General features: G+C 37.9%; 1 protein-coding gene across 1 annotated transcript; it reads right to left on the bottom strand.

The window, feature by feature from the left end:
- Window positions 1-2,633: 2,633 nt before the first annotated feature.
- On the bottom strand, window positions 2,634-7,658 carry LOC139447892 (monocarboxylate transporter 5-like). The gene is made up of 5 exons (XM_071229370.1): window positions 7,351-7,658; window positions 6,957-7,100; window positions 6,550-6,696; window positions 4,975-6,096; window positions 2,634-2,871 (listed from the first exon to the last, which is right to left on the bottom strand). Exons 1-5 carry the CDS (start codon window positions 7,649-7,651, stop codon window positions 2,693-2,695), a joined length of 1,893 nt encoding a protein of 630 aa, XP_071085471.1. The 5' UTR covers window positions 7,652-7,658; the 3' UTR covers window positions 2,634-2,692.
- Window positions 7,659-13,116: the final 5,458 nt, after the last annotated feature.

Raw genomic sequence — 13,116 nt, 5'->3', positions numbered from 1 at the left:
GAACTGCAAAAATTGGTTGTAGATGGTAATTTCAACTTCAATGTTAAATTGTTGTATGGAACAAGTTGGTCAAGTGTTTCTGTAAACGGTCATTTCATTGAAATTAACGGATGAATTTTATATTCATGGTTGCAGAAAGTTGCGCGTTGTCACCAACGTTATTCTCTGTTTGTTTCTTAATGACTTGGCTGACGTTATTAACGACCTAAAGTGGGGTATTATTTTTGTGAGTACGATTATCCGAGGGTTGGTACACGATAACATAGAGTGAGATTGGCTGCGTGTATGCGGGTATGAGTATGGATACACGCAACAAATAGGATTATATCGATGATTTTGTTTTCAATTTTAGTGTTTCTTTTATATATATACATTTTGGGTTGATATTACAATGCCTGATCAACAGGACCTATGAGACACAAAAGGCTTTAAGAAGCTTAAACCATGTATATATATATATATATATATATATATATATATATATATATATATATATATATATATATATATATATATATATATATATATATATGTATAAAACTTATTTTCAAATACTGTATATTTTAATTCAAATGTCTCCCTACATTTGTTAAATTACTCGGTGTCGTCGCTGGAGTGTGTAAATACATTATGACGTCACAGTTGTAATGTATGACGTCATGATACGTATGACGTCATATTATATGTCATTGTCAGTTACACTGAAGAGCTGTCATGAGACAGCGAAAGTACTATGTCTGAAACTGATATAAAGAAGATGATGGACTAACGTGGACTTTATTATTCTATTATATAATTTATATACATATATATGATATATATATATATATATACATGGTTTAAGCTTCTAAAGCCTTTTGTGTATATATATAAATGGTTTAAGCTTCTTAAAGCCTTTTGTGTCTCATAGGTCATGTTGATCGGGCATTGTAATAGCAACCCAAAATGTATTTGTTTGTTTATGCGTGACACTGAAATAAAGATCACTTACTTCCTCTTCTTCTTCCGTTATCAAACATCTAATTTGGTGAGCACTTTATTATTTACTCTTTGCTTTGGCGACGACCTCCTTCTTACTTATGGCGATATTTGTTAATGATTATTGGAATACTGCCTGTATGACCGTTTCAATACACATACATGATGATCTCTGTCTGTTAACAGAACTGCTAACAGTGTTTTATATGGGAGGGTGGAAAGGATGTCCGAAGTGCCGGCACTTGAAACACAAACTTGAGAATTGAGACCATGGAGGAGTATGAAACGGCAAGTGACCTTTGGGTTATTCGTGGCTCCTTAATAAAGTGGGTAGGTAGCCTAGCTATATAAGAAACATACCTAGGTCCGTACCATAGCTCCATTGTATTTTGAGTAAGTGCTAAAATCGTTCCGAAATGAGATTACAGTGATTTTAAATTCTGACTGGTCAGTTGAAGCAACATGATCTTACTTTGTCCAATGTTGAGCACAGTAGTATAACGTCATCCATTATTAATGACATCACAAACTAATGCAAAAACGTCACAATAGGTTGTATTAAGTGATAGAGGATATTACATGTGTCGAGTGTCGAATATCTCTTTTCACCCCCGTCACTCGATGAGAGAAACATGGCATATCCTATCATATTCTCTTTTGTGTAGTTGTCTACCAGTAAATTAAATTAATTCATTACAAATGTAAAACCTTCAAACGTAAATCCTCCCTACCTAACACGCAAGGAGTGTTCACAACCCCTTGTATTTGCGACTTAAAAAAAAGTTTCTTGTCAGCAAAATCTTAAACAAATCTAAACAAAAGTATCAAAAAATATTTATTGTCACGAAAATTCTTTATCATATATTTAGATATGATTATTTTCAAAATCAACTTTCACAAAAAAAATATTCTTGAAAACTTGGAGACTGCTGTTAAAAGCGAAAGAATACACACTGGTCAAGCAACACAAATGGCGCTTTGTGAAACGAACTGTCTCGATTGACGAGTATAATGAAAGATTTAGAGTTTACAAGGAAACATTTTCGAGAGAATAACGAACGGCAAGAAGTGATATTAACTTCATAAACAGCCGTCTTTCAATTTTTTGCCTTGTTAATGTGGAACTAACGTAAAAAAAACTCAACAGTTTGTGTTCGGGCTTGTCACTTACGACAAAGGGAGACAATTTAAAAGGAGGTAACTTTTGTATGACAATAGTTCCATCGAAGTGTTATGTTCACAGCAGTGACATATCAAGTGTTATGTTCACTGCAATAAAAATGTCACTTTTCTCAACTTCGGAAAACTCAGTCTTTCACACTGAAGTATGTAATAAAAGTTTCATTTTAGGGTTGACATTTCATACGTTTTGCTCTTCATTTTCATTCATCAGTGACACAGATTAACATATCGTATACGCTATTACAGAGTATCTGCTCACATCATTCATTCGCAAGAGACAGCTAATCCATAAAACTGTAGACATATATATGGGTTTCCCGAGGGCATATGAAGATATCGATAGTTGTATTATTTGATTTATACATATCATCACACATAAAATGCCAGTTTGAAGTTTTATTTTAAAAAATCAATATAAGCATAACACTCGCACATAATATAAAGATACGAGTTCAACGCACAGACATGTGGCATGTGTCTTTGTAAAACAGTTTATTCAACGTTTATAGTTGCACAAAACGTCCTTGATACATCAATTGCTTTTCAGGGGTCGGTTTTCTTCAGTGTCCATAAGGGGACTCTCTGACTTCATTCTGTTCGCCCGACGTCTGACGAGCGGTACACAAAGTAGAAATATTGCAGCTATGAAGTTACATATTCCAATGTAGTTGAAACAAAGGGTGTATGAACTGGTCAGGTCACGGATTGTCCCTGTAACAAAAATACGCAGGGCATTATACTCACAAAGTAGTCAGATTTCAACAAAAGATTTTTAAACGTTCCATTTAACAATGGTTAATACAGCCTAACATAACCAGTTGTGGTACCGAAGTTAATGGAGACGTGGGTCAGTAAATGTACGCCTAAATCAGCAATATACTTTTAACACTTCTGATTTTAAATAATTAATTATCAATGACAGCATCTTCTGAGACAAGGCAGTTAACTGTCTCCAAAAGTCAAATTTCAATCTTTGCTGAATTAGGCTTGAATTTCATGGCTCGATCGCAGCGCAACCAGTCGCAATAACGATATATGTCACTTCTATGTCCCTCATATTGACGGATTGAACTCCACCTCTCATATAACTTGCATTTGCTTCAAACAAAATGGCGGTGTTGAGTCAAGACGATCTCATCAAATTAGTCGAAGAAAGGTTTCACATTCCCTGGCGTAGACACCCAGTGCATGTGGAATATAGCACGTCGAGCACTAGCACTTTGATTATAAAAATGAACCAATTGGAAAACATCTGTTGTCGACGCCCAGTTAACGTTATACATGCTTTGCAAATTCTGCAGTGGAGCAAACTCTGCACGACAGTCGCCATGTTGTTTACGAACATGATGTCGATTTTGTTACGGGATTTGGATTGATAGTCCAGCCAAAGTATAACTTCAAACGTCCAGCGGACTTCGGCAAGGTGGTAACTGGGCTGTTATAGTCAGTTTACTCCGCTGCTTCTTGAAGATGTGATGACAAGCAATCAAACAAATCATTATACCTGACCGTATTTCCAACTAAAGTATGTTGGCCTATGACGAGCACTGGTAATTTGAATTTGGACACGCACAATAATGTGGCGAAAGTACAGAAAACTGGCAAGTGATTTAAGTGACACGAACATTTATGAAGAAATCAATCCTAAAACATAGCATTGTGAAAGTCATGAAGCACGTGACCACGGACAGCACGTTGAGGGGGTGGTATATCAGATTTACTATTGACACTCAGACTCGGTTTTCAACACACGCATATTGGTTTTTGGGACCCAAACGCTCAATGACCCTATATTAAACACATTTAATAATTGTGATCTAATTCATGCAACTGCAATACATCTATAACATGCCATGGCCAGCACCCAGTCCTGACCTTTCCCCCATGAAACACGTCTGGACGTCATTGGCAGACGTGTGCGCCAACATCACAATCCACAGACCAGTCTCAATGAACTCGGTGCAGCTCTCACTGATGAGTGGAACAACACGAGCCAATCTGACATTGGTCGACATCATCAGAAGTTCTGCCTCGAATAATTCGTGCATTTCTAGCCATTTGTGACATTGACAGCAAAGCGCAAAGTGCAAATTTTGAATTTGACACCTGACCTCTTGAACAACCTCGTGCGCCACTATCCCATCCAACCAAGCACCAGAAACCACTAGATCAGATCGCATACCCAATAATAAATAAGATCATATCAATTCCAATTGTCAATACCATACATGTCTAAAGATATGTCTTGATGACTCACACTCTCCTCATTTATTTGCATCGTAAATAATGAAATTTATTGTCCGACATATTTGCAGTTCAAATCAAAGAACATTTAACTTGAATCACTTGCTAATGACTGTTTGTTGGGGTGGTCGAAGACTTCTTTTTTAATGGAATTCATAATGTTTTACCTTTACAGACACTATATTAAGAGCTGACTTCAATCTGTTTCGTTTTGGATGTATACACCTACAAACTGATGTGAACAGTGTAAATACCGGTAGCTTCAGGCAGAGTGTTTGGTATTTAATCAATATCACCAACAGATTGTAGACAAAATCGGTGACATCGTTCAGCGCAAGAATGCATCGCAAGCCCCACCCACATTATTATCAGTCAATATATATCGGTATTTTGCATGGCTTGCCAACCAAATGGATGGCCAAACAATGTACAAGTCGTGTTCCCTTACGTTTATCAATGTCACTACTACATGTACCTTTTAACAGAACTATTATACTTGTATCTCGATGAATGCTCATTGTCAATTACAGCATAACATTAAAAACATAAAATATTTAATGACGATCTTACCCATGATCGGATGCGTCACAGATATGGCTAAACCGTGGAACACAGCTATAAATCCGAGAACCTTCGCCATGTTTTCAAGTCCCATGAAGTCGACAATGGCAACAGGAATAAGGCAGTGATAAAAACTGCCAAAGAGTCCGACAATGACGGAGAATACGACGAGAAGAGCATACGTGTTGAAAAAATAGACAAACTGGGTTGCCATTCCAGATATAAGTATTCCAATAACCATCAAATGATTTACTTTGATGTATTTGAGATCGGCGACGAACCCGACAGCAAGTCTGCTGAAGAAATCCAGAACACACGACAAAGTCAACAAATATGCTGCATCTGTTTGTGAGATGCCCTTTTCATTTGCCAGGGCAGGAAGGTAGACTCCAACCAATCCAAATATTACCCCAAAATGAACAAATGCAACAATCAACTGAAACATTGGTTGCTTGAACAAGGAAAAGTCAAATGCTGATAAGGCTCGTTTCACATACATGCCACAACTTTTGGCTTCTTTTGATTCCTGTTCATTGTCAAATGATTCAGCATTAACTTCTGTAATATCCACCATTGACATTGATGTCAAATCTGGGTTACTTGTGTACAATCTAATCTGGCTTTCTGAGAGGGAATCTACTTGTGATTCAATGCTGACAACTGATTCTGGTCTTGTACTTTTGCGGATAATTGCACTTATCTGTCCCTCTGCTCTATTTGATTTACTCGCAAATGTGACAACTGCTTTTCCACCATTAACACTAGTTAGTTCCTTTACAGAACAGGCTCGAACCACATCATGTTCATTTCCATGTTTTTCATTGCCATGTCTTTGGTCATGTTTTCGCCCTTCACTCATGACAGATGGGTTTTTTGGTATCCTTTTTTGAAAGAAACTTAATGGTCTAAACAACGCAGCCCCGACCCACATGTTCATTGTCAGCCCTGTTAGGATCAACATACTTCCTCTGACACCATATTCATCTAATAAGAAACGAACGAGGGGTGGGAAAACGCTGCCCCCAATACTAATTCCAGACATGGCAACTGCTGTGGCAATGCCTCTTCTCTTCTTGAAGTACTTTCCGATCAGTACCAATGCTGGAGCATGAATCATGGAATGACCTATACCTGAAAGTAAATGAATCATTTCATTGATGTTTTGTTCAAGATGCTTATAGTGTTACATGATTACAACATCCTACAATACAGCTTACATAGTTATATTAAATATGACACATTGTGCTTCAATCTTATGTCTCTTACTCATACCAGAATTTTATGCTCGTTTTTCAAGTATAATTCTTAATGTACAAGACCTGCATGACCTTGTTACGCCGTTGCATAACTGATCTATTTTTTTCGGAGTGTGTCCAACTCATTCAAGCCTTTAATATTTGTTTACATTTAGGTATAATGTGCAAACGTAAACATTTTAGAAACATATATGTATACAATAATGGCCATATAAAGGGACCTAATGTTAAAAAGTCTCATATGGATGCATTTACTTGTGCCATAAATTATTATTCTGTGTCTTTATGTATATCTGTATTTGTTAACATGAATAGTTGATTCACGCACCGATGAGAATGCTGTGAGTGCAGATGAGGTATGTAATACTGGTGGCGAAAACTCCGGTCAGCATTCCTACAGCTGATATAGTCCCACCAAGAAGTACAGTTTTTCTCTCCCCAAGCAGTTGCAGAATTATGTTCATAGACAAGAGAGCTGTTAACATACAGAACATGGTTTTGTTAAAATACTGAAAATTAGTACACTTAACATATCATCTATACGACCACAAGTGTCAGAATATGTTGCCAGCCGAGAGGGAACACGAGATAGATTATGTGTGTCCATAACAAAACACAATCATCACCGTAATTATCTATGTACATTTTGTATCAGTATGCAGCGGTATACAGGAACATGGGGATGTCTTTCTTTACCAAAACAGTTTACATTTGCATGTATTGTTTAATACTCACAACTTATACTGTACGTTCCTGCCATCACACCCATGAACAAGGTTGTTTTTGTGGCAGATGCCTCGAATTCTTCCAAGTATGCCACAAAGAATATGGCAATGGACCGTCCATACCCAACCATTAAAACAACATTCAGGAAACTCCCTGGAGTGAGACGAGAAGACACCGAATAGGATAAAATACAATGTGGTATCAGTGATTACCAAGACGTGATTTTTTTACAATTTAATTGTTTTCGAAATTTATGAAGAAGGGACAGATTTAATCCAGAATTCTTAAATGTTGGATTCCATATGCTATAGAATGATTGTGACAGAGTACTATATCTTATATTCTGACAAACATATTTGTTTCTGTTATCTGGATGGACGTAGAAATATGCACAATCGATCACCTGCTAACACTACCCAAGCCCATCCACGATCGATAGGTACACCATCATCCTCTTGCTCTGGTTGAGTGTCATCTGGTAGCTCGCCATTACCACCATCATGCAACATGTTCTGCTTCTCGGCGTCTCCCCCAGCTCGTGTCTCACCTTCTTCGGTAACCGTTCCCAACAAACTGTCTTCCCCATCAACCGCCCCTCCCGTCTTTGGTATGAACAGTTTTCCGTTGTTTGTATCTGGTGTCACAACTACATGTCCGTCTCTGTCAGCTTCATCCTCTCGACAAGTTTTTGAATCTTGTGTCATTTTTACTGCTTTTGATAGCACATCGGACCTAAATCATTTATGAAGCTGCATTTATACAAGACCATTGTGACATTTTCCTAGAAGGTCAATATGGCTGTCTGTAACTATCAGTGATTGTCTGAATGTAGTTTAAGGCTGTAAAAACAAACATTCCATATAAATAACTCTGAACTGTCAGTATGGACAGTGTGGTGATTGAAAACACGAACAACGATCCACGTCATCAAGTTTCGATGGTAAACAATGAGCCACGTAACAGAGCCTTTTCACCTGATCCCAGTGTCAGTTTCTACCACAACACATAAGGTACTTTCACCTGTTATGATATGAATTCCGTACAAGCCTACACGAATATCTAGCAACGCAAGTGTCAGATACAATGCATACCTGCCATCTCAACCACGATAATACATTTACATACCTATCTGTGCTTGTGTATAGTCACAAATTATCTTTAATCTTGTGACTGACCTACATATATATCTTCAGCGACGGACGACCACACACGCTTCTGTTATCGCCAAGCCGATTACACACTCGTGTTGCAATCGAAATGGCGGCCTTCTGTGAGGGTCAGTGATTAACAATACCTTTTCAGCCCAACCTAACAAGCTCGGACATAATCGTGGCAGTAATTTGTCCGTATCATTGCACTGCTCCATTTGTTACTTTAAGGATGCAGTATCATTGTCTGTTCAATGAAATCTGTCAAGTTTATTGCAATGTCTTTTGATAGAACTCTTTTGAGAATGTCATCCAACACTAGTTATCTGCTCACATGATTTGTTCTCTTTATACATGGTAAGCATCGTTTATAGATTTTACGTCGCTTCGGTGCGTAGAGTATAACATTTCGTATTCATATTATAGTAAACAAAGTTAATCATACTTAGTACTCAACTAACTCTTACATACGCATTGTTTAATAGTATAGAAGTATACGAGGGGTTCATTCTTTTCTATCAAACTAATGAAAACGACAAAACGTCACTGGTATAATATACAAATTACACGTCACAGCCACAAGACACCACGAATCTTGTTCTAGTATATCGGTATTTGATACAAATCTACCTCATGTAACACGAAGCTCACCTGTATGTATCCTCAAACAGAAGTCTTTGTGTCCCCTCGCCTCCGCTAATGAAAGGACTCTGACAACGCTGAGCAAGATATCCAACTGCAAACGTGCTATTTATACGTTTGTCCTGGTTTCTCAAATGTATTCCGTATTTCGTCAGAAAAAATATCAGTTTCGAAGGTACACGCAATAGCATTCAGTTAACTGAAATGAATACGGCACAATTAGTTGACGGCCGGTGTAATTGTATGCGGGCATTTTCGTGTATCCGATAAGTGGAACTATTTGCGTGAAGTGGAGTTTAGCCGCGGATTAACATGCATACCCCACTCAGTAAACTACGTTTATAGCGAACACGCTTATAACGAACTGACGGATATAACGAACTTACTTTTTTGTCCCGACTATTTGCTGCGGTATAGATGCTTATAACGAACTACGGTTATAACGAACTTAAATTAGTGGTCCCTTTGCGTTCGTTATAACCGTAGTTTACTGTAAGCTGATTCTGATACAGTCCTTGTCCATTCCGTTAATACCGAGCGCCAGAAGTACCATCTTTTTAACGTCGTTTGGTATGACGCGGCCGGAGATCGACCTACCAAACGTCCGCACTTCCGGGCAGACTCTCTATTCATTTCACCATGGAGGCGGTTCCATCCGTTACAGACTTGACTACCATATAGCATCCATCGGTAGTACCCATTGTACATTAGATTAAGATGTTTTCATCACAAACATACAAACATGGACTTGGGGTATTTCATTTTTACTATAATTGTCATCACCAATGCGGCTTCAGCGTGTACAGGCATACCTGATTGTGCCGAAAGAGAGATTATGGTTGACGGAACATAAAACTGGTCTTGCCCTCCGAATCTCCAAATAGCCCGCCAAACGACGTTAAGCAAACATCAGTCACTGACGCATTTCTGTAGCACAATAAACACATGACATACAACACTATACTACATAAGGTGTAAGGAAGAGATACATACATGGCCAAAATTGATCAATTTTAGTGTTTCTTTAATATATAAAAGAAACACTAAAACTGAAACCATACATATATACATTATATAAAAGAATAAAAAAAACACTAAAACTGAAACCATATATATATATATATATATATATATAGTGCCCCATAGGTCATGGTAATCGGGGGCACTGTATGTACACATGCACCAAATTATTTTAAAAGTTCCTGCAACATTGAATAAGATTAAATGCAAAGTTATGTTTTTTTCCAAATCTGAAATAATTTCGGTTTGCAAGAGATAAAAGACTCCTGTAAGTGTTCAAATGGTTTAATTTGCCATACTGACTTCAGAAAATGCGTGATTTCATAAAAAAAACATGAACATGGCAAAATGTCAATTTACAGATCATTAGCGTGTGTGTCTACCTCTGGTTGCGATGCAAGCAACACATCTTCGTCTCATTGAATGGACCAGGCGTCGCACAAAGTTCTGTGGGTCTGCTGGAGCATGTTTCGAATTTCCCAGATCCTATCTTCTTCAATGACACAGTGACTGACGTAACGTTTACCTAAACGTCGGTACACTCGAATCCGTCCATCACTGTGACTTAGGTGAAAACGAGACTCGTAAGTGAATAGAACTTGTCCTCACTGCATGGCCGTCCAGCGTAGACGCTGTCTGCACCATTGTAGACGTGCTAGACGATGGTTTCCTGTCAAAATAGGACGTCTGGCGGGTCTTTTGGCTACAATCCCTGCACATCTGATTCGGCGGCGTACGGTTTGTAAAGATATTCGTCGAAGGTCAGGGATGCTTCTGGCAGTCACTGTTGCTTGCTGGAATCGATATCGTAGGTGTGTTGATCGAATCCAGTTATCTTGTCGATTATTGGTTACACTTGGTCTGCCACTCCGAGGATGGTCTCTGACTGCATTCGTCTGTTGCCAACGTTGCCATAAACACCAAATGGTGTTTCTGTGGACGTTAAATTGTCTTGCAACATCACGTTGACTCGATCCTGCTTCAAGCATACCAATGGCTCGCAGACGTTCATTTTCGGACAGGCGTAGAACTTCGTAATGTTGAATAATTGCGTAATTTACAATATTGAAAACCAAACTTTACTTGTTTGAAAAGTAGACTATGATACTGGTGTCACAGGAACTTTTTTTGTTGAGTATATATAGTATTATATCTGCGTCAACGGTGACATTTTCATAAAGATCACTCTCATCTTCTTCTTCTTTTTCTTCCGGAATCAAACATCTAATTATGTGAACACTTAATTATCTACTCTTTGCTTTGGCTACGATCTCGTTCTTACTCATGGAGACATTTTTTAATGATTATTTTACACAAAGTGTGAGGCGAAATAAAACTCCTTCATTCGGATTTATAACAATCTTACTTGGGGACATGCCTCTTTCCTTGCTGATCGTTCTAAATCGTTTCTGACAGATATGATGACTAAATTAGGAGATAAACCTTTTGTGTTTTCACAAGAGGATGTAACATGAGGTCCCTTTCTGTTAAAGTTCTGATAAAAATAATCAAACCCAATACATGATTAATGCTCTATGGTATTTATTTCCCAAGTCGAAAGGCACGTGTGATCACATTTGGGATTCAGAAGGAAAGTGAAAAGTCTACAAGATTTCCGTGATCCAGTCCAATTTAGCAACTTAAGCAGATTGCAGATTACACACAGAAGTCACATTGCAATCTGTGGTCAAGTGGAAAAGATCTTCTTTATGTAAATCCGAAAGTGAAGTTAAATATGGTAAAGCTTATGCTTAGTGTATATAACACAGCACTTTTATGTACTTTACGATTTTTTTATGTTCAATCACATTGGTATAACACGTACGCAATTTCACTTTGTATATGTGTAATATATCTAAATCTATACACTGAATATACATTTACACTATTAATTACTCTATCAACTGTTCAACTTGTGAATCTAAGTCATTATATTTTTAATGGTTGATTTTCATCCAGCTCTTTTACATCACTTTTGGATAGTGTCGCAGTTGCTCTTCTTCTGAACAATGGTTCGCTCAGCAGAGTTACAGCAGTGATGGCGTTACAGATTCCAATACGGATGAAACACATGTTCTATGAACCAGTCAGATCACGGATTATGCCTGCAAGAAAATGACATGTTCAGTGAACGAAGCCATAATGACATTCAAACATATTACAATATTTTATCAATTATATTTATTTGTCGTCATTGCTCATTACAATTGTTGATCAACACGAGAGCCACATCACGTCTTAATACAACTTCCATTATTATAACTACTTCATACAATCAATGTGTATGTGTTATACTAGTCTCTGGCCAGGGACGTATGATGATGTTTTATACATTTATGAAGTCATACATTTAAGGATTCATACTAATGTACATCTATTATCCCTAATAGGGGCACGGGTGGCCCAGTTGTAAACGGTGTCGCATTTCGCGACCTCTAGGCGTTCCAAAATGATAATGCTATTGAGTTCGAATCCCCTAAATAGTCCTGATTATGATTCGTGATATACCAATGCTCGTGGGTTTCACTAACGTGGTCGAGATCTGCATCACATTGGACATTAAGTCGAAATACTGTTCGAGGCTAACTCAGTCACTCTTAACCTTTAGGGTTAACCCTTTAAGAAATCAATGTAACACGATGCAGTTTGGAAAACAATGTATAAACATGTTAATTGATCTTACCCATAACGAGGTGCGTGACTGACACAGAACAACCATAGAACACAGACACAAACAATATACGATTATTCTCAGCCCCGTCAGGATGAAGAAACTTCCTCAGGAAGTTCACAGGAGATGGGAATATACTCTTTCCCAAACTGTTCCCAGACATGGCAACTGCTGTTGCAATGCCTCTTTTCCTCTTGAGTGAGTGAGTGAGTGAATATGGTTTTAGGCCGCTTTTAGCAATATTCCAGCAATATCACGGCGGGGGCACCAGAAATGGGCTTCACACATTGTACCCATGTCGGGAATCGAACCCGGGTCTTCGGCGTGACGAGCGAACGCTTTAACCACTAGGCTACCGGACCGCCCCGTTTTCCTCTTGAAATACTTTGCAATTAGTACCAATGCTGGACCATAGATTACTGAATGTCCTAGACGTGTCAATGAAAGGATCAACTCATAATGCTCGAAACATCGTATCCGTAATTCTTTTGATAATGTTTTAAACGTTTGATAACATTACGCGTTTGTCCTAGTTCTTTTTAAGGTATTTTATTTTATTCAAGAGTACTAAGGCAGAAATGATATCATGATCACCATCATCATTACCATTAACATCATCATCGTCGTGGTCGTCGTCATCATAATCATTATCATTATTATATACAGATAAAATAAACAAATGCAGCAA

Source organism: Haliotis cracherodii, unplaced genomic scaffold (genome assembly GCF_022045235.1).
Source record: "Haliotis cracherodii isolate W230 unplaced genomic scaffold, xgHalCrac1.p SCAF_7, whole genome shotgun sequence".
Classification (NCBI taxonomy): domain Eukaryota; kingdom Metazoa; phylum Mollusca; class Gastropoda; order Lepetellida; family Haliotidae; genus Haliotis; species Haliotis cracherodii.
Note: the sequence above shows the minus strand (reverse complement) of the source record. Positions and strands in the feature narration are given on the sequence as shown.

Excerpts from the sequence above, each read along its gene's own strand:
- LOC139447892 (XM_071229370.1), bottom strand. The coding sequence starts at position 7,651 with ATGACACAAGATTCAAAAACTTGTCGAGAGGATGAAGCTGACAGAGAC. Across the intron at positions 6,097-6,549 it reads CACTCACAGCATTCTCATCG|GTATAGGTCATTCCATGATT; the intron begins GTGCGTGAATCA and ends ATTTACTTTCAG. Across the intron at positions 2,872-4,974 it reads TGTGACGCATCCGATCATGG|GGACAATCCGTGACCTGACC; the intron begins GTAAGATCGTCA and ends TTTTTGTTACAG.